At 37.2% G+C, this 22,945-nt stretch overlaps 1 protein-coding gene across 2 annotated transcripts in view; it reads left to right on the top strand.

Moving 5' to 3' along the window:
• LOC116986398 (translocating chain-associated membrane protein 1-like 1) overlaps positions 1–22,190 on the top strand; it is a 59,230-nt gene extending 37,040 nt beyond the window's left edge. Inside the window, exons 4-11 of one of the 2 annotated variants that reach the window (XM_033041884.1) lie at positions 3,019–3,135; positions 3,226–3,284; positions 7,035–7,119; positions 9,216–9,286; positions 12,456–12,560; positions 14,191–14,334; positions 15,729–15,886; positions 18,724–22,190. In XM_033041884.1, coding sequence (XP_032897775.1) covers positions 3,019–3,135; positions 3,226–3,284; positions 7,035–7,119; positions 9,216–9,286; positions 12,456–12,560; positions 14,191–14,334; positions 15,729–15,886; positions 18,724–18,797 — 813 coding nt within the window. In that variant the 3' untranslated portion in view covers positions 18,798–22,190. The remainder of the gene's footprint in view (positions 1–3,018; positions 3,136–3,225; positions 3,285–7,034; positions 7,120–9,215; positions 9,287–12,455; positions 12,561–14,190; positions 14,335–15,728; positions 15,887–18,723) is intronic. The other variant, XM_033041885.1, reaches the window with a different exon arrangement.
• Positions 22,191–22,945: the final 755 nt, after the last annotated feature.

Raw genomic sequence — 22,945 nt, 5'->3', positions numbered from 1 at the left:
TAATTCCCCGTTTTCTCTCTCCCTCCCTTTTTAAAAAGTGGGGTTACATTAGCTACCCTCCAACCCTCAGGAACTACTCCAGAATCTAAAGAGTTTTGAAAAATTATCACTATTGCATCCACTATTTCTGGGGCTACTTCCTTAAGTACTCTGGGATGCAGCCTATCTGGCCCTGGGGATTTATCGGCCTTTAATCCATTCAATTTACCTAACACCACTTCCCGGCTAACCTGGATTTCACTCAGTTCCTCCATCTCATTTGACTCCCGGTCCCCTGCTATTTCCGGCAGATTATTTATGTCTTCCTTAGTGAAGACAGAACCAAAGTAGTTATTCAATTGGTCTGCCATGTCCTTGTTCCCCATGATCAATTCACCTGTTTCTGACTGCAAGGGACCAACATTTGTTTTAACTAATCTTTTTCTCTTCACATATCTATAAAAGCTTTTGCAGTCAGTTTTTATGTTCCCTGCCAGTTTTCTTTCATAATCTATTTTCCCTTTCCTAATTAAGCCCTTTGTCCTCCTCTGCTGGACTCTGAATATCTCCCAGTCCTCTGGTAGGCTGCTTTTTCTGGCTAATTTGTACGCTTCATCTTTTGTTTTGATACTATCCCTGATTTCCCTTGTTATCCACGGATGCACTACCTTCCCTGATTTATTTTTTTGCCAAACTGGGATGAACAATTGTTGTAGTTCATCCATGCAGTCTTTAAATGCCTTCCATTGCATATCCATCGTCAACCCACTAAGAATCAATTGCCAGTCTATCTTGGCCAATTCACATCTCATACCCTCAGTTACCTTTCTTTAAGTTCAGGACCCTTGTTTCTGATTTAACAATGTCACTCTCCATCCTAATGGAGAACTCAACCATATTATGGTCACTCTTGCCCAAGGGGCCACGCACAACAAGACTGCTAACTAACCCTTCCTCATTACTCAATACCCAATCTAGAATAGCCTGCTCTCTCATTGGTTCCTCTACATGTTGGTTTAGAAACCTATCCCGCATACATTCCAAGAAATCCCCTTCTTCAGCACCCTTGCCAATTTGATTCACCCAATCTATATGTAGATTGAAGTCACCCATTATAACTGTTTTACCTTTGTTGCACGCATTTCTAATTTCCTGTTTGATGCCATCCCCAACTCCACTACTACTGTTAGGTGGCCTGTACACAACTCCCACTAGAGTTTTCTGCCCCTTAGTGTTTCGCAGCTCTACCCATATCGATTCCACATCCTCCAAGCTAATGTCCTTCCTTTCTATTGCGTTAATCTGCTCTCTAACCAGCAACGCTACCCCACCTCCTTTCCCTTTCTGCCTATCCCTCCTGAATATTGAATATCCCTGGATGTTCAGCTCCCAGCCTTGGTCACCCTGGAGCCATGTCTCCGTGATCCCAACTATATCATAGTCATTAATAGCTATCTGCACATTCAACTCATCCACCTTATTACGAATGCTCCTTGCATTGAGACACAAAGCCTTCAGTCTTGTTTTTACAACACTCTTACCCCTTATACTATTGTGTTGAAAAGTGGCCCTTTTTGATTTTTGCCCTGGATTTGTCTGCCTGCCACATTTCACCTTGCTACCTATTGCTTCTACCCTCATTTTACACCCCTCTGTCTCTACGCTCACACATTTAAGAAACCCTTTCCCTTTAACTCCATCCTCAACTATCCCATTCGACACTCCACCCCCCTTATTCAGTTTAAAACCACCCGTGTAGCAGTGGCAAACCTGCCTGCCAGAATGCTGGTCCCCCACCTGTTAAGATGCAATCCGTCCCTTTTGTACAGTTCCCCCTTACCCCAAAACAGATCCCAGCGATCTAAGAATCTAAATCCCTGCCCCGTGCACCAGTTCCTCAGCCACACGTTCAGGTCCCGTATCTCCCTGTTCCTGCTCTCGCCAGCACGAGGAACTGGAAGCAAACCGGAGATAACAACCCTGGAGGTCCTGCTTTTCAGCATTTTTCCGAGCTCTCTAAAGTCACGCTGCAGAATATTCATCCCTTTCTTTCCGACATCATTTGTGCCGACATGCACTACCACTGTTCACCTTCGCCCTTGAGGATTTTCTGCACTCTGCCCGTGACATCCTGGATCCTGGCACCAGGAAGGCAGCACACCTTCCTCGAATCCCGTCTGTTGCCACAGAAACCCCTGTCCGTACCTCTCACAATGGAGTCTCCCACTACAATGGCGTTGCCTGACTTAGGCCTTTTTGGTTTTGGCTCAACAGCCCTATTCGCATCGCAAGCCAGTCCGCCGCTCAGTGTAAAAACGTCTTCTGTCCCGACAGCTTCTAAGTGAGTGAACCTGTTCACGAGAGGTACAACACCCGGGGACGTTGGCATTCCATGCTTCCCTCCCTTTCTCACTGTCTCCCACCTTCTCTCTTCCAGTACCTTAGGTGTAACAATCTTACTGTAGGACTTGTCGAGGAACGACTCCGTCTCTCGGACGAACCTGAGAAAAGCCACGCGAAAACGGGAAGAACGTACAGACATCAGTGCCACAATGCCGCCCCTTGCAGTACTTGCAGCATTCTGTTTTTGATTCACATTTCCAGCATCTGCATTTAATTTTCCCCTAAGTTACTGCTAGTTGCTTGTTTGTGTACCAAATGCATCAGCATATGTTTAGTGGCATGAGGATTTCACAGTGAATGACTGGAATCTCTGTGCTGCCAAGGATAGTAATGGAAGCAGATTCTATAGTAGCATTGAGTTCGGCAGGGGAATAGGACTGGTTGGATTGTACTTAAATTAAACTAGTATAGATGTAACGGGCTGAATGGCATTCCTCCATGCTACATTAATTGTTTGATTCTGTAGTTGGTCTGCTGAAAATGCATTGTCCAATTATGTCATTTGAAATAAAGGAGGAACAAATACTCTGAACATGCCTTTCATTTTTTTTTTAGCTCTAGTATGGAGCATCATGTTTTTTTATCTTGAGTGTATAGAACATGTATCTCAAGTTCTTTCCATATCACTTCTTTCAGAAAATAAACAGACGACTGCATTTGTCCAAAACCAAGCACAGTAAATTTAATGAGTCTGGCCAGCTCGCATTCTTCTATTTGTTTTCTTTTATATGGGGAGGAAGCATATTGACAGGGGTAAGTATAATTTTTTTTCATTGTTTCTATAATTTATACTAAATAACTTTAAATTTTATTCACTTTCTTTAAAAAAAAATTGCTTTACAGGAAAAATTTGCAACAGATGCTACACTCTTATGGGAAAAATATCCACATGCACACATGTTGTAAGTATGTTTTTCTAAGTTTTACATGGAAAAGTTGTTTTGAAAAAGCATTATACATGGTACATCTGAAACCAGAATAATGATTTCTTGTGAAAGGCACTATTTTTCCATGTTTAACTTGACAGCATTTTGTTCCTTCATTCAAATTGAGGGAATGTTATGGGGTGATGTTGGTTTCTGCTGTTGTTGGCATGTATCATATCTATATAGTAACATTGTGAGATTATTGAGCAGCTGTGATTTTTATTTAAATTATGTATGGTTAGTTTGCTATAAAGCATGTTCAATGCAAATCGGATATAATGTGATCAGTGATATTTGGTTCGGATTTAGAGACAGTCAGATTTGACTTGGAGGTCACGTTAATCTTATTGATCTAAATTAGAGCATGAGTTGAGTTGTAGAGTAAAGAAAAAGAGACATATCCTAATTGTGGATGTGAAATTCATCCCTTAATGAAGAAGAATATTTGTTTATTTTGCCCCCGATAACCTACAAAAGTGCGTACATTTGAAATGTGTATTTAAATTGTACTTTACTTGAGAAAGTGAGTTAGAGTGGGGTAGTTAGTCCCTCAAGCTCGCTCCACCATTCAATATGATTATGGTTGGTTTGTCCCAAACCTCATCTCTTCTGTGTCAGTTACCTTCAGCCATCAATTCCCAGATCTTTCAAAAATGTACCTGCTTTTTCTTTAAATGCTCCCTCCCTCATAATCCAGCCTCCACAACCCTCTGGGATGGAGAACTTCAGAGATTCGCTATCCTCAGCAAAATGTTGTTGCTATACACCTCAGTTTTAACTAACACCCTTCCTTGTTGCGATGTCCCCTTATTCACGATTCTCTCAACATTTCAACATCTGCCCTGACATGTCCCTAAAGGATCTTATCTGTTTCAATTTGATCACCCCTCATTCTTCTAAGATGCAAAGAGCTTGGATCTAATTTCTGTAGCTACTCACACGATGACAACTCTCTCTTCCCAGGAATTAGCTGAGTGAATCATATCAGCATGCCGTGAACTAACCGGTGGAAAATAAATATTGTTTTTTTAATTTTTTGGGAGAAATTTCAAACCGTTGTCAGCCTATTGATTTTTGTTCAAAAATGTGTGGAGGTTAAGACTAACTTTTTAATCACACTTCCCACCACCAATTAATGTATTCATACTTGTTCATAAATGATCACCATCTCGGTGGAATTTTGGAGGTCTCTGGACTTCACGGGTTTGAGCAAGAGTTAAAGCTTTAGAAGAAATGAGGAAGAGAATATAGCTTTGACATTTGGCCTTACTCCATCATAACATCAGAAATGGCGATGTTTGCTTTTTTAAAATGCTTTGGTCTACTTCACTTGCAACACTTTGTATCATGAAAAAGGCCATACAGCAAGAACTGGTCAAAGTTCAGACTCAACTGATAACTGGCACAAATAGAAACATAGAAAATGGATGCAGGAGTAGGAAACATGGCCAATTGAGCCAGCACCACCATTCAATATGATCATGGCTGATCATCCAAAATCAGTACCCGGTTCTGGCTTTTCCCCATATCCCTTGATTCCCTTAGCCTTAAGAATTGTTAGCTGTTGGTGTTAGCTGTTTAAGTGCTGGGCAATGTGATAGGCCTTTCTCACGGGGTGACTTGACGCAAGAGGTAACCAGAGTGAAGTGGTCGTGGTCTAGCACGATAGCACACGATATAACGGGGGTAGATAAAGAGTTCCCACGGTACTCGGCATTTCTGTTATTTGTGCGAGTGACTTGTCCGTCTCCCGAGCTTTCCCGTTAAATCTTGAATGAACATTGTGAACTGTGAAGTGTTGTTAAATCATCACGTGGCACAAATAACGTCACTTTTTTTTTCACACACTATAAATATCCTCCCTTGGTTGAATTGGCTCATTTGGAGACATGCCTGTACTAATGCCGTGACTTTACTGCAGGAAGATGCCACATTACTTAGACGATGTTAGTTGCGCCCAAGTTTAAATTTCCAACGTGTGTTTCAGAGTAAAGAGTCAGCGCAGAATCCTTGATAATCAAAAACTGTCTGAATCAGCAAGTTAAACACAAAATGCTGGAGTAACTCAGCGGGCCAAGCAGCATCTCTGGAGAAAAGGAATAGATTCCATTTTTGGTCGGGACCCTTCTTCGGGATGATTGTAGGGGGGAACTGGAAGCAAGAAAAGACCGGGACAAATCAGGGCCAACAACAGATGAACTCAGCAGGGTATTTTGAAGAGGGGTCCTGACCCGAAATGTCGCCTAACCCTTTCCTCCAGAGATGCTGCCGGACCCACTGAGTCACTCCAGCACTTTATGTCTATATTTGGTTCCCTGATAGGCCAATTGTTGGCTAGGGATAGTGTGATCCCAAGAGGGAACCATCGTTGCAAACCTTGGACTGGTTAACCGACATTTACTGCATGGGGGAGGGGGCGGGGGAGAGAGAGAGAGAGTGTAAGTTACCTAAAATTAAATAATTCAATGTTCATAGTGAACACAGACACAAAATGTTGGAGTAACTCAATGGGTCAGGCAACATATCTGGAGAAAATGAACAGGTGGCGTTTGTGTCTATCTTCGGTAAAAACCAGCATCCGCAGTTCCTTCCTGCACAATGGATCTCAGTGTCAGTCTCTGACTCCCGTTGGCAGGCCATTCGGCCCACAGTTGGCGCGGACTCGGTGGGCCGAAGGGCCTGTTTCCGCGCTATATCTCTAAAATCTGAAGTTAGGTAATGTCTAAAGGAACTGCAGATGCTGGTTAATACGCACAAAAGGACACAAAATTTTGGTGTAACTCAGCAGGTAAGTCAGATCTGGGAAGAAAAACATAAAAAGCTGGAGTAAGTCAGCGGGTCAGGCAGCATTTCTGGAGAAAAAGAATAGGTGGCGATTCGAATCGGAACCCTTCTTCAGACATCCTAATCGGAATTGAGTCTGAAGATGTGTCTCGTCCCGAAACATCACCTATTTTTCTCCAGAGATGCTGCTTGACTCGCTGAGTTATTCCAGCTTTTTGTGTCTGTCTTCGGTTTAAACCAGCATGTGCAGTTCACTCCTTACACGGGTCTCTGGAGAACATTGATTGGTAGCGTTCCGGACCCTGCTTCGGAAAGGCATCGATCGCTAGTCGGCGAGGACTCCGAGCTGTATCTCTCAAAGAAGTACATGTGAAAAATTTCTCACGGACCATAAAAATGCGGGACCTTTCAGTAAAGTCCCTTTTAAAGACTATAGTTATTTTCTTGAATCTCATTAACATAACTCATGAATAAGTTGATGTCCATATGCGGATGCAAATCTTTATTTTTTAAATTCAATCCCACAGAAGACAATTTTTACTCGCCTTCTGTCCCCTCTGTCCAGCTTCCGGGTTCACCGTTCGCAGGAGTTCCCACGGTAAACGCAAGAGTTATTACGGATATCGCACTGGCCACTACATGCATATAATGTTGCAATGTTCAACCATAAGTGTACAAGTCACTCTTGGAGAAATTCAAGCTTGCTTGAATTTTCTCCCGAGTCAACAAGTTACACGATTACCTGCCGTTAGCGCCACGGTGGTCCACGAATGCCGTACGGTTATCGTACGAGGTTCCCACGATGTTCAACTCTGGTTACCTCTTGCGTCAAGTCGCCCCGTGAGAAAGGCCTATTAGATTCTTCTTTGTTTCACAGAAACTGTAACATTGGTACTATTATTTATATAACATGGTTTGTACTTACAATATTGTTTGGTTCAGCTTTCAGGTGAAATTTTTCTACATTTGCCAGATCGCCTATTGGCTCCATGCGTTACCAGAGCTCTATTTTCAGAAAGTTAGAAAGGTGATTATATGCTGATATTATTTTTACACTTTTTTTCATATTTAAAACTAAATGCAACAAAATAATTTTCAACTTCTGCACACTTACTGTGGAATGATAATTGGGTCATGTTCAGAAATATATTTTTCTATTAATACTCTGGTTCCCCTGGGGAACATTCAAGAAGAATCTTAAATCAAATTCCACTAGATCCAACACTCCCTTCCTTGCTGGGATGTAAGATTTTCTTTTCTCCATAAATATTGTAAAACTCATAAACATATTTTTTGAAAAGCAAATGACTATCACTGTTGTGGCTGCTCCTTTATCAGTAATGTGGCTCATAAAAGGGCTCTTTTATTCTACTTTTTCCTTTCCTAAGACCTTTTTTGTAGACCAGGTGATTATTTTTATTTTCATCTTCCTTTTGGACATTGAGTATAATGCTAACTGGTGCAATTAATTTTATTTTTGAAATGATGAACAAAAGCTGAGTTAAAGATGAGAAAAATAGGAATTAGCACAGCAACTGCATGAAGCAATTATTTTGATATTAACTCATTCTTGTTTTCATGGTCAGTGAAACTCTGTGAAGTTCAACTTTTCTATCTGATGGTTCTGCAATTCAGTTGGTTACCTTACATATCTTTCAGTGGCTATGAACTTGGATACTCATCAGAAATGATTACTGATATTTGTTGTATAGTTTCTGCTAATCAAGATTTATCTCTACAGGAATCAAATATAATCATGTTGATTCGCAAACGATCAGTTAATGACGATACTGGTTGATTAGATGAATAAGGTTGAGATAACTTCCTGATGGTGTGTCTATATTTTGGTGAATCTTTCTGTGGCAGATTAGTTCATCCATTCCTTGACCTAGTTAAATCTTATGTGCTTTAAGAACAATGTTAAAAAAAAAATTAAGTCTGATTCAATAATTGGAATGATACTGTAAACCTGCCTTTTACGATCTGATTCTTTCCTAATTGCCTCCGGATTCTTTCCTAAATGCCTCCTTATTGGTATGACTATGACAAATCAAATTCCTTGTATGTTGCAAAACATACTTGGCTAATAAAGTATGATTATGATGATAGCATTGGATGTCAGTATTATTGTGAGTAAAATGCTCCTTGCCAAACAAGCCTTACCAGAGGTTTATGTTAAGAAATGGCGTGGATTTAACTGCAGTGTTTATGTGCAATTGAGAATCCTAGATTTTTTTGCCTCAGCTCAGAATTTGGTTAAGTGGAACATGGCCATATGTTTAGAGAAAAAAATACACAATTTGTTCAGGAAACTGCAGCAGCCTATTTTAATTTTTCATTAACCTGGCTTATAGATTCTTACAAAGGTTACTGTCCACATTCACCAGCTGCTCAGTTGATCAAAGAACAAGAAAGGATATGGAATTCAAATTAATATCCTTATAAATTTTGCTGTTTTTCAACATGAGCAAGATAGTTTGCAAATGAATGCTTCCACGGCAAATTTAGAGTAAATTAATGTGTTTGTCAGAATTTTATTCGTTGAACCAAGATATTCAGCTGACTTAACAGACCATGAAGCGGTGTAAATAATTAATTACTACTTTGATGAAGTGGAGTTATACATGCATTGATCTACACAAATTCCAGAATGCTTTTGGAATAGATTTCAAATTATGGCTAAAACTCTCATTTTAATTTTGACAATTAAGGAAATTGATTTTGAATGCAAGGAAATGATGTGTGGATTTTTTTTTTTTTTTGCATCACTGTGTATCATTTATTTTACTGGTAAATTATGTTTTTATTTTCATGTTCCTTGAAGTCCTCCCATGCCATTCCTCCAGTAAGAAAGTAGGTGGGCAGAAAACAGCAGTCTGTTTCAAAGCCTCATTTAGTTCTCCAACTTCCTTGTAAGATGTGCAACAATGGCTGAAGCGATACTCCTGACTTCTCCCTCCCTCCAGGGAATTTCCTCTCAGCATTATCTTCTGGCATTTTGAACAGTATCAGTTTTGGGGAAATGTAGAACAAATCTGCATCCCTGCTTCATGATGCTCATTGTGTCTTTTCAACTTTTTAAAGTTCTGTTCCTCATTTGTTTCAAATTGTTAAATCTTACAGGAGGATATCGCTCGACAGCTGTACTACATTTGCCTTTACATATTCCAAATCACTGGTGCCTATATATTAACGTAAGTTTTTAACCATGTGTCTGGTGCAGAATTATTTTAGAACATAATTTAGAACATAATTTGGATTTATTTTTGTATAGTGGAACTTTGATTATCTGCCAAAAATGCAAAAATAATCTCTGATCCGATTCCTTCACTCCATATTGTTTTGGAAAATGGTGGGTAATCGAGATTCCCTTGAGCAAAAATGGTTTGTTCCACCTTGCATTCTGTTTCTTTTTGGATCTGTATTGAGCTCCCTTCAAGGTTGCAGTTCTTTTGAATAGAAACACAATGTCAAGAAAACTACCTGTTGATCAGTACACACCGCCTGCATCCCTTTTCTCTACTGATCTCTCCTGACTGCTGCTGTTAGTGCCTTGCTCCCTTTTACACATTGTTCTCCTTGCATTCTTTTCCTTTAAAATCTTTTGACTGGTAGAAAATATAACAAACTAAAAGGTTTCAAAAGAAGTGGTACACAGTTAGCCCATTCTGAAAATATGTGTTTTCAATAATCTCTGCTGGAGGGCCTATTCCTTTTTGCAGTTCTGATAGCTCTTCAAAATGAAATGAGCACATATGATCCAAATTCCATTTAATTTTATCAGGATGCATATCTTTTATATAATATTATGGCTTAAAGAATGGACTTTGCCTTTTAAATATTCCCCAACCTTAATGATTCTGTTTAAACAATTTTGAACGTGGAATATTGACAAATACACTTGGTCTCAAATGACATTTTTTCAATGTCCGCTAAAAAGTACAGGCAAATTGACATTTGCTCTGATGTAGTTTATCCATTGGTTACACATTAAAATTTGCTAAATCAACTTTGAATAAACCTTTTTCATGCAAGTTGTTAAAATGCAGAGAAATGTTTCCTCACAATATAAATTTTTATGGCTACATTAAACCAATACTCAACTTGGTAGCAAATATGTTATAATTAAAATTTAAAGCAAAATATCGCAGATGTTGGAAATCGTTGATAAAACACAAAATGCAACAAATACTGAACAGATCAGGAAGTATCTGAACAGAGAGCTCTTATTTTTCAGGTTGATGATATTTCATTATAGCATGAAAGGTTTGATTACGGATGGCACAGTGGTGCAAAGGTAGAATTGCTGCCTTACAGCGCCAGAGCCTGTGTTCACCTGACCACCTGTGCTGTCTGTACGGAGTTTGTACGTTTTCCCTGTGACTGCAGGGGTCTTCTCCGAGTGTTCCGGTTAGCTTCCACTTTCCAAAGACGTGCAGGTTTGTAGGTTAATTGGCTTCTGTTAATTGTTCATAGTGCATAGGATAGAACTAATGTCAGGCTAATTGCTGGTCGCTGCAGACTCGGTGGGCCAAAGGGTGTGTTTCCATGCTGTGTCACTAAACTAAACTAACTTAAAACAAATTTTAAGGAGCAGAAAAAAGATGAGTGAGGTAGAAAGAACATGGGACATGCAGGAAAGATTAAATTTATGAAATAAAATAAAGAGCAAGGTTAAAGTGGTGATAAAAGCATTGGTGTATAACAAAATTTGTAGGGTGTACAAATGGATATTGGAAATTGCAAGCAGAATAGAATTTTTTTTTTTTGTAAATGTGATTTATGAACACTGGATTGGTACCTCCATATAAAGCATTATATTTTTTCAAAGCAAATAATTTCAGAATTGATGTATGTAATGAAACCGCTAGCAAGAGGAAAACAAAATATAGAAAATGAGAGAAATACTCAGTCAACTAGCATCTCTGGAAAGAGAAACAAAGCTTACTTTCAAGTTCATAATCTTTAGGTATAAATTCAGTTCATTGATCATCAGCTTAAAACAACGGTCTGTCATTTCTAAGTACTGTACATGTAATTTCGGGACTCAGCTTAAAATGGATACTGGAGTTTACTTTATGTGCTTACTTGTTGACTTCCCCTTGGGCAGAATCATGCATAGATTCCCCATAATTTGGGCTGAGAAATTAGCTCTGTGCTGTGTTAGTCCTGGCGCAGGACCAGAAAACTCATTTATTTTCATTTGGAAAAATGGCCTACAACGAGGAGAAGGGAAAGAAAATAAAGGTGAATTTAAAATATATATATATATTTATTGTGGTTTAAATTATAATTTGGTTTAGTTGAGTTTTGTTTACAAATGATTAATGAATCAAATTATAATTTTTAGCGGTGAAAATTTTGATAGCCACATCCCCAGATATGCTTTCTATGTTCACTATCAAGGACTTGCTTCCAAAAGTATTTCATGACCAGGATTTTTTTTCTGGAATACTTACCTATTGTTGGAGGCCTGTCACTGCTCAGGGCCTTGCTGTTTACTTCTGGCCCATTTGGACAAGCAGTTCTATTTCCAGCAAAGTTCATGGGAATGGGGGATATGGGCAATGAGTAAAATCAGGTCCTTTAAATTTGTTTCTGTCGCCACAGATGCTGCTTGTACTGCCGAGTATTTCTATCATTCTGCTTTTATTTCAGATTCCCAGCATCTGCTGTATCTTGCATTTATGTTCTCTGTTGTGGGACTTGGCCTTAGTGACCATGAAGCTAACAGCTGGAAATAGTCGAAGGTTAATTTTCCCGTACATTATCCATGCCTTCAGCTGGAAGGTGTAAGTTGATGTTGGGCAAGGACACCATACAGTTTGTAAGTCGGCTACATAGTCAGCCTGCAACAGTTGTCGAAGCTTATTCCCATCAGCAACTATTTTGCTTAATATATTAGAAGGCACCTCATGAAAGTTATTCATTGGATTATAACTCCTTGGTAAATATAATGATCATTGGTCAGATAGAGGAACTAATAATAGTTTTAAACAAATTGTTTACTGGGATCTGTGGTTTTGCTTTATAGTATTCAGAGGAGTGACTTTGTTGCTTCAGGTTAGTAGTCAATGCACTGCTTTAAACACCCTTGCCTCTTTTTAAACGTATTCCTTGTATATAGTAATGCCAAAGTTTACCATGTCCAAAATGAAAATATATTGTGCATGTTTTGTCCTTGTGATAGCTTTAAATAGACTATTTATACCTGTGAACACTTTTCAAATGAAATGCACTAGTGTGCCTGTTTCAAGGTTGGTATTTTCTTTAGAATGAAACGGTTATTCTAGCATATTGTTTAGATGTATCGAGAACCTTTATTTAAGCTTGAGTTTTATTTGTGCTTTGTTTTGGTCACAGCCTCCACAGATTGGGTTTGATTCTCTTGGTGCCGCATTGCCTGGTAGAGCTTTTGTTTCATGCATCACGACTATTTTACTTCAGTGATGAAAACAAGCAAAAAGGGTAAGAGTACTTTTGTTACCTTTCTTTGGGAATATGATCTGTCAAAAGTTTTGGAGTACAAGCAGTCATTGTTTTTCTCTGTATTTAGGATCATGACTCTGCAACTTTATCCAGTAAGAAGTACCTGTAGCTTCAATCTTCAGTCCCGGTTAACTCTTGGGCTGGAGAGGAGAATGATTGTTTGTGTTTTGTTATTGATAAAATGCAAGTGTTGAAGGCAAGATTTGGTTCAATCAGCATCCCTTCTCGTCAGAAATCGTGTCCGTCTTTCCACATAAACAGTAGTAAGATTGCTGTAATTCATTACATGACATCGGAGGGGAAGCTCTGGTATTGTGAGAGCAGGAGAGCATGAGCATTTGGGGTTGAAAAATAGCCAGTTGAAATAAATGGGAGATTTTAATGAAGAAGAAAGGACAAAAAATAGACATGGATAAGAAAACTAACAATGAGAAAACAAACAAAAACATTGGCTCCAGATATTTGCAATATAAACAGATGTGGTGGGAGACAGAAGAGAGGGAGAAACATTTAATGTTTTAAAGTAATTGCATTAGAACTGGAAAAGTTAAATATTTTCCGAGGCAGAGAAGGGAGAACTAGTGAAATAATTAGGGCTTGATCTGGAGGAAGTGTAAGTAAGACTAGTGGCGATATAATCTAATGACAGCTCTCTCAGTAAACGCACCTACTGTTTAGTAATTGAAATTCTGAAGCTCACCTTGTTGAATGTGCAAGGCTATAAATTTTATAATTGAAAGATTGTATGCTGTCCCTTGGGCAGCAAGGTCACAATTAAAGTGATGAGTGACTATGTACATATAGTTTCTAATCATTTTAAAATCCCAAATAAATTCAGGGTTATGATTGTGGGTAAAATGGAGGTTAGATTTCAAAATGCACTCATCCAATCTGATTTTATGCTCCTTGCTATAATGAGGCGACTACCTGGGAAATATGTAAGTTCTAAATTGTTAGAAATATAAATAAATCATTGTTTCACGAGGAAAGATATCTTCTATACACTGGTTTGTTACAGTGGATCTTTGTTGGCGAAATATGGAAATGTCACTTTTTCCAATTGGGAAATCTGTCAAAAGTTATCATCGATTTAAAATAGTCGCTATGTTTATGGATGGCGAATTTAAGAAAATGTATGCTCCTGGACTATAAAATGCTTTACCACGGTGTAGTTGACGTAAGATGAAAAGTTAATAAATTTTACTACATGATGCCATTTAGTTAGAAAGCAACATACAACTGATGATGACGGGAATAATTTCAACACTACAAAATGTTGAATGAGCACCTGAAAATAGATTGTATAAATAACTTCATGGAAAATTCTGGAAGCATTTTCCAAGTCGGGCAGCATCAGTGGAGGGAAGAACAGTTTGTATTTGTGTTGACTTACAATAGCTGCGGTTTTAGAATGATCGTCTAGAAATGTGAACACTGTTTCACTCTCCACAGATGCTACCTGATGTGCTGAGCATTTTTAACAACTATTTTCATTCCAGATTTCTAAAATCTGTAGCACTTTGCTCTTGGATACGAGTATCTTCATCCTTTTCATTGATAAAGTTAAAGTTTAACAATCAGTTTAAAAAATGCGTTTCTTTTCTCCTAGTTTCACTCTGTGGGCTCTGCTTTTTGTAATGGCCCGCCTTCTCACTTTGACCTTGTCTGTTCTCACTTTTGGCTTTGGCCTGGCGAGAGCAGAGAATCAAGACTTTTCAATAGCAAATGGAAATTTCAACACATTGACTGTCAGGTATGCTAAAAGAAGTAGTCCAATATTTAAAAAAATGTTGCACCCATTGTTAGAATGAAAATATGGTTGTGATATTTGGCATGGGTAAAAATTACTCATCATAGAGAGGGAAAGAGTCATATGGCAAAGAAACATTTATGTCAACCTATTCCCACGAGGCATAAGATAGTATGTACGGGCTATACATAAGTTTGGTGTTCATAAGCTGGGGAGAATGTGTGCTCTGAGGGTTAGGTGAAGTCGGGTTGGTAGGACCACTTATACCATTACAAACCAGAAGAGCCAAATGGCATTTTGGATTGCATTTCTTGTGCCTTAGTTCCAATAATTTAGGGTATTTTATTATACTAATACGACTACAAAAGATTGCCCAGACTAGCTATTATCTGTCTAGCTAATTTAATACTAGTTTGAAGTAAAACAAGGTAATCCCATTTTTAAAGGATGAATATGATTTTTTTTCTTTATGTTTAAACATGCTATGAATTGACAAGCAGGTTGAAAACTTATTTTGTTTGTGCAAGATCCCGCTATAAGAAAACTTTGTGTTGTGGGATAAGTAATGGAAAAGAAAACATTAGTTTAGTTGGTCATGAGTCTTGCCATAGAACAAACGTTTGTTCATTTGACCACCGCAGAAAGAGTTTTCTAAATGTCCTGCTTCAACTAAGGTGCTCATTGGCTCAGATTTATTTGTGTACATTTAACCGGTCTTGACCAGCTAACAGCAATTGTGACGGAACAATTTATTTTTCAATTTTGATAAAATTGAGAAGTTTTAGCTTTTTTGGAAGCTTTTTTTAGTATAACAGATCATGTATGCAAGGCAGCAGTAGTTTTGTCAGTGTCTTTTCCTTTGGGAAATTTGGAGGTATCGATTTTAGACATGCTTCTTGTCGGGTATCTAATTTCAATTACATGTATTTAAAAAAATTGTGGGAGTACCCTTCCTAACATTACAATAAAGATGGAAGATAAAATATGATATAATGTTGTATATATGACTACTTTCTAAGACGTCCCATGCTAATCAGTAACTCGCCACTAAAAGCTGAATGAAGGTTCTCTTGTGTTACTTGCCCTCAGAAATGTACTTGTTTTTTGGAGGGAAACATTGCAAGGACAAATGACAACAGATATACAATTAGAAAATCAGCATGCAGAAAGTTGTGTTTGGCCTGTAACAGTTGTGCTATTAAACAACTTATTACCCAGTTTTAGTTGTGAGTTACAAAAACATTTTGGAATTTTATTTCCAGATGATACATTGGTAAAGAAATATAATTATAATTTGTGTTATCAGTTAGTGGCATGGCCTTCTAAATTCCATATTCGTGTTTTTATGTTGAATAATCAAATGGTTCATTAACCTGCGGGTGTCTCTGTTTGAACAGGATTAGTTGCTTAGCAGCTATTTGTTTAACACAAGCATGGATGATGTGGAAGTTTATTAACTTCCAGCTGAAGAAGTGGAGGGAGCACACTCAGAATCAAATCCCTAAAAAGAAAGTAGCCAATACAAAGAACAAACCATCAAAAAAAGAATACAAGTGTAAGTATTAAAACAAAAAACTTTAATTGCATGTGGGTTGCTAATTTTATTTTTAAGCAAATCTCTGAGCTATCAAAAGTGATTGTCTTAATTACCCAAACAGGGATATAAACTTTCTTGCCCATCCCCTATTTTGTAATTCATGCTGGTGTTCCAGTACATTGCGGGAGGACTTCTCCAGACCTAGATGTTTGCATAAGCGATGGAATAGGCCTCGGGCCACGGGACCCCATGCTGCATTGGTATTTTGAACATATTATACACTTCTCAAAATTACATATACTTTTAAAGCCCTTCAAGACCACTCCACCATCATCATCCCAAATTTCCTTGGCATCCAAAAAATAAATACATTTAAGACCTTTAATACATTGTTGAACTTTATTAGAGTAATGTATTCTGTTACATCTGACTTTCTGCAACAGCGTGTTGTGTGGCTTTATTTTGATTACCATGAAAGATCTGAAATATAAATGAAAATTGCCAAGCTTACTAATTGGCTTGTAGAAAAGTTATTCTTTTAAAAATATAAAGTTTAAACCATTTACTAATTACTTTCTTTTCATTGGTCTTTTTCCTCAAGGCACAAGTGGTCACCACAATTTTTCCATTGATTCTGATAATTAAACTGTTCACTTTTCCTGATATCATGGCGTAGGAAAAACGTATAGTCTGCCTTAAGACTCTTTAATGATGTTATTAAACATGTCAATGAACCTTTAATGCACAAAGAGTTATGCTGCATAGGAAGTTAAACTATTATTATTCGTATGTAATTGCTCATGAAGCAAACATTGAAAATCAATATAAATTTGTATCATTTAATTGCAGCTTGATAATACTGTGGATTTGGGATTCCTAATTATTTATTGCTAAATTCAAAGATTTCTATTGAATGTAAACCTCTGTAAACTCAAAGGCTTTTTGCAGCAAATCGATTAAACTCTGTGCAAAAATAAATTATTGATTTTACATCTTTAATAGCCAGACGTTGCCTACTCCTACAGTGGAAATTTCTTAACCCACCCTCTGTGTCACGGTGGCTCAAAGATGTAGTTTTTTTTCTTAAACTTGAGAAAATTAAATATACATTGAGGGGACGTTTTTTTCACAAATGGCAACCTTTTTTATCATACCTTACAGACTTGCAGGTTCTGCCAGACTAAGGGCTGGTTTGTTAAATTTTGTTATGTGTATGTGCACTCTTAATTAGCCAGGGTGGGGTGTGTGACTGATGGTTGCATAATATATATATACACACATATATATATATATATACACACATATATATATATGTATATGTATATGTATATGTATATGTGTATATATATATATATATATGTGTGTGTATTATTATTTATATATTTTATATATTATTTATATGTTATATTATTTATATATCATATATTATTTATATCATGTATACATTTATATTATTTATATCTTTTATGTATTTTATATATTTATATATTATATAATATATATTCTTTATATATCATATATTATTTATATATTATATATTATTTATGTGATATATTATTGATATATATATATATACACATATATTTATATATCATATATATATATATTATTTTTGTATATCATTATATATGTATATTATTGTGTGTGTGTCAATTCTTTATTAGATAATATTTGTATATGATCTTGAATTAGAATCAATACTTCCAGCCCACCCATAGATATTTTAGTCACTGTTTTGATGATTGCATTGAGTAAAATGACAAGTTAAAGACTCTCGATTCATTTGTATAGAATGACTTTCCATTTGTCTGAGAAATTCCTAGAAATTCGTCATATTGCCTCAACTATGGAATTAAATAGAGGGATAATAATAATAATATTAACAAGTGATAACATTGCAGTTCTTTCTGCGTTTAAGTAGGAATTAGTGTATAGTGGATTGGAAAGAATTATTTAAAACACACCGTTTCCTTAATTTACGTTTTATTGCAGTCATGCATTTTGGTGGTAGGATTAAAGGCATAGACTATTTTCTAAATGGGGAGATAATTCAGAAATTGGAGATACAAAGCGACTTGGGAGTGCTGGTGCTGATACAGGATTCCCAAAGTTAATCTGCAAGTTGAAATGGTAGTAAAGAAAGCAAACTCAATGCTAGAATTTATTTCAAGAGGGCCTGTATACAAAAACAGGGATGTAATGCTGAGGCTCTATAATGTGCTGGTAAGGCTATTGTAAGCCTTTTGGAATATTGGAAGCAATTTTGGGCATCATATCTGAGGAAGGATGTGCTGGCTCTGGAGAGGGTCCAGAGAAGGTTTGCAAGAATGATCCCAGGAATGAGTAGGTTAACCTATGATGAGCATTTTCCGGCACTGGGCCTGTACTTGCTGGAGTTTAGAAGAATGAGGGGGACCTCATTGAAACATACAGAATAGTGAAAGGCTTGGATAGAGTGGATGTGGAGAGGATGTTTCCACGAGTGGGAGAGTAGGACTGGAGGTCACAGCCTCCGAATTAAAGGACGTTCTTTTGGGAAGGAGATGAGAAATTTCTTTAGTCGGAGGGTGGTGAATCTGTGCAAGTCTTTGCCACATAAGGTTGTGGAGGCCAAGTCAGTGGATAGTTTTAAGGCAAAGATAGATAGATTCTTGATTAGTACATGTGTCAGAGGTTAAGGGGAGAAGGCAGGAGAATGGGGTTAGGAGGGAGAGATAGATCAGCCATGAATGAATGGCGGAGTAGACTTGATGGGCAGAATGGCCTAATTCTACTCCTATCACTTATGACCTTGCATGTTTTAAGCAGATAGCTTTTGCATTCTTAACAATGTTGTGTTCCAAATGTTTTTGCAGCAAACGCATCTAATGGGACAGTGAAGACAGAATGTGGAACATCGCCACGGGCAAGGAAAGCAAAAACTTCATGAAGTTGGATTTTAAAATGAGAAATTTTCAAGAGAAAGAAAACTGAATAATCTCATTTGTTCCATCATGGCTCGCCCTTAAACCACTCTACTTTCATCATTTTTGCAGATCTGAGTTAAGCAGACAAATTGATGATGACCCCACCCCCATGAGAGGCTCTTCTGATTGTAGGCTTTTGCAAAGAGAAATGGTGTCGCACACAGAGCTGTTTGCCAAATTCTCAAATGATAAAGCTCTACTCTGATGTGCATTTTTTTTGTGCTGTTGTCAGTTTTGGATGGACCTAAATGATGAAAATGTAGCTGTGGTAAAGGGGGTGAGAGAATTCAGCCAATTAGATGCCTCTCTCAAGGGCCATCATGGGCCTTATTACCAATGCAGCAAGTGTGAAATTCAATGAGTTAGGCACATGGACAGATGACCTTTTGGGTTGGGATCTTTCAGACACAGACTCAGTTCCTCCAGACTTTTTTTAGTTTTTTTTCTTTTACTCAAGATTCCAGCACCTGCAGTTTCTTTTATATCCAGTGAGTTTTTTTGTGCTACTTCATTTGAGGGACTGTGTATCATACCAGTCCCCAGCAAATTGTTAGCACACATTGAAGCATGAAATGTAACATTTCTTCGTACTATATTTCTCTCTGCATCAAAAGGAGAACACCTCCTCACCCACCAGTTATTGTGTGACAGTCTCCTGCATTACACTAAAGATGCTTTGATCCCAAGAATACAATGTTGAGTAATGCCCATTTTATATTTACAGACATTTGCTCTAATCAAATATGTAATTTATTTTGCTGCAGATAATCACAACTCATTTGGGTTTCTCAGCCTCTTTGGGCACCTGGGTGTTTTTAAAGGTTGGTAAATGCTGCCATTAATACCCTAACATTTTATACATAGTTTGTTTTACTTTTATGATTTAAAGGAAATAGTCTGTATGTGTTTTGACACATCCCTGATGACTCCCTTTAAGTTTATTCAAGTGTCCTTGATTTTACTTGTAAAGAATGACCATCCAAAAATAGCCTTGTTGCAGCGACAATGTAACTTGGCTCTTTTTTTTAAAGTTAACGGAGAAAGGCCGTCTGTTCTTGTCTATATACTGTATTCTTGATCATTTTAGCCACTTTATAAACTTGCCAGCACAGTGCTTTGCGATTGATGCATAATGGGTTCTGTGCCTTAACATGACAAATGTTGTCTACTTCTGTAGTCTTAAAATGACAAGGCATCAAAGTTAAACCACTATCGGCACTATTTATTCTTTCATCAGACAAACAAGCTTTTACCTTGTGTTTTAATACCGTTTTTAACAAAAAGGATTGTTTACAAAGTAAAAAGTGTTTTACTGTTCTAAGGTGACAGATCTGGCTTGTCTTTAATGACAACTGCATCAAAAGTATTTTACATGACAGATGTTAAGACTTATTTAAAGTAGATTATTTTCCAAACATGCTTAATTTGGAAACAATCTTGTCCTTTATGTTTCCTTCTAAGAGTTCAATGCTTTCAAACAGCTCTTTCTCTCAGGACATTCTTCTTGTTTAGGGTAATCTTTCTTCAAATCTTTACTTTTAGTCCCTTTACCTGTCTTAACTAAAAGATTCTTTGCGGGATTTTGATTTTTTGGGATAGTTAAGCCTGTGGCTGATGCAACTTCCAAGTTTTATTTATCTTCAAAAGGTATTTTTTTTATCAATCTCCACTGTAATTAAAGTAGTGTAATGGGAAAATAACTCCCAATTAATTTGGTTGATTTCTACTATGTGCTGTAATAACTTGGTCAATTCTCAAATTATTTAAAAAAAACCCAAGGGTATTTTAAAAGAATTGATGAATGAAGGCTTGTGTAAGTACTTGTCTTTTACAAAATTCTTCACATCCATACATACTAAATAACATTTGTGTTTGTGTGCATTAAATCTACCAAATGAGCATGCATACACTCAGTTGTCCAATTAAAACAAATCACCACATATACACAAATATATACTAAATCGCCTTGTGTGCAAGCCTATACTGACTCATTTGTATTGAATCACTGCATCTGGAGTTAATATCGTTTAATCGTAAAATATACTGCATTGAGAATTCATTGACCATGTGCCATATTGTTGTGTATGTACATAAAAAAACAAATGGATATGAAGTACATTTGTGCACACTCCATCTATATTGAATCACCATCTTTGTCATTTGTGCAACAAAAAAAAAGACTGCACTCGAACACTGGTATAATGCCACTGAGAAGAGTAAACATACCTGTTTTGTCTTTCTATAAAGATAGGAAGCTGCATTGTTCTTGTAAAATTCTATGAACAATTCCATGAATTGTTTCCTAACACAAAGTTTGAGGTAAATCCCACTATTTCATACTGATTAACACAATGTGTTGGTGGCCACATTGGAGCATAATCCATGTGTCTTTCATGCTGCCTGCCTGCTGCTGTGAATGTTGCATGTACAATCGACATACAAGAAAGTAAAATTTACTGTTAGTTTTTCTCAAACACTTGTGATAGGAGTGGAGGACAAAATGTACATCCTGCCAGTGATAGCACTGTTTTCAACCTCTTGTTCTATTCCAGCTCTGACAAAGGACTATCAATGGGAAACATGCCCTTACTGATGTGATGGTTGGAGTAATTTGCATGTAGTCGATAGATGTATTTTCTCTGTGGACTGTAAAAAATATGATTACTGCTGCACTTTGTTAGTGCTTTAAGGAGACAGGACATCCCGTGTGACTGACAGGATGGGCAGATTTGAACAGAATATCGATGTTATCCTTGAGGAAATTCTGAAACTCCAATGGGATATCTCACAAAGCAGTTATTTCCCCAGTCTATTTTCATGCAAGTGTATATAAAATGTAATTGTCCCTTTTTGGAAATAGAAAGGGAGGCTACTATGGGTAAAGAGCAGATTAAACTTCATTATATTATGACCTGAAACATAACCACTTAGGTGGTTAGTTGAAATGAGAATAGTCCTGAATGTCAGAAGCTTTTCTAAACTCAGTCATGTAAATGTTAATTTGTTTTTCTAATGCATTTTGTGAATCAATGTAACTGTAACAGCTTGTTCCTGATGCATTTATTTTTAATGCATCAAATCCCCCCCCCCCCCCTCCCCCTCTATTGACAAAACAGAACATAGTTCAAGATGACTTTTATTTAATTCTACATGGTTTGTCATTTGTTACATTTAGTTGTGGGTTGTGGAACATGGTATTGTGTTTCTTTTTGGTCGCTACTTCAAACATCTTCAAAAGCCAAGCTCTGTAAATGTATGTTTGGCAGCAGGGGCTTGTAGGTTGAAAATACACTTTGAATCTGTAATAAAAGCACTATTTCTGTAATTTGAAAATAAACTTGTTCCCTCATCTGAAACATTTTAGTGACCTTTCTTCATTTTGACTTTTATGTTCTAAGGTGCCAGTATTTTCTTTGAAGACATGTAGTGATTTGATTTGGAGAAATGTCATATTTGATATGAAGAATTACCTAGCGCATATAAGTGTATACAATGGACTATTGTGAGCTCCTTTGCCATAGGTGCCGGCTCTGATTTGTTCTATATCTTTTCATACCTCTAGTTTCCCTCTCCCCTCACTCTGTCTGCAGAAGGGTCTCGACCCAAAACGTCACCTATTCTTTTTCTCCAGACATACTGCCTGATCTGCTGAGTTACTCCAGCATTTTGTGTCTATCTTCTGTGTAAACCATCATGTGCAGTTCCTTCCTACACTGTATAATATACAGCACAAAGAAACTGGTTGTGTATAAATACTCTCTTAATGCTCAGTACATGAATGTTGCAGTTAGATATGGAGCAACAGTATTGCGTAAAGATGCGGAAGTTCTGACATTGCCCATTGACTCCATGTCAAATATTCAAATGTTCTGGAACTGAATTATCTGATAGAATAATTAGTGATGCTGCTGTTAGTTGTGTCTGTGGTTGAACATGACATCGAAGCTTTGAATGTTATCCAAAAGCATTGCATAATCTTATTGTTGGTGGCCCCTAATGGCCAAATTAATTGGTTCATCAGCAACAAATGAACAATACCATGCATTTACCTGACACTTTTAACATAGTAAAAAAATCCAGAGGATTTGGAAGATCTTTATCAAACAAAATT

Source organism: Amblyraja radiata, chromosome 23, assembly GCF_010909765.2.
Source record: "Amblyraja radiata isolate CabotCenter1 chromosome 23, sAmbRad1.1.pri, whole genome shotgun sequence".
NCBI classification, from domain to species: Eukaryota; Metazoa; Chordata; class Chondrichthyes; order Rajiformes; family Rajidae; genus Amblyraja; species Amblyraja radiata.
Note: the sequence above shows the minus strand (reverse complement) of the source record. Positions and strands in the feature narration are given on the sequence as shown.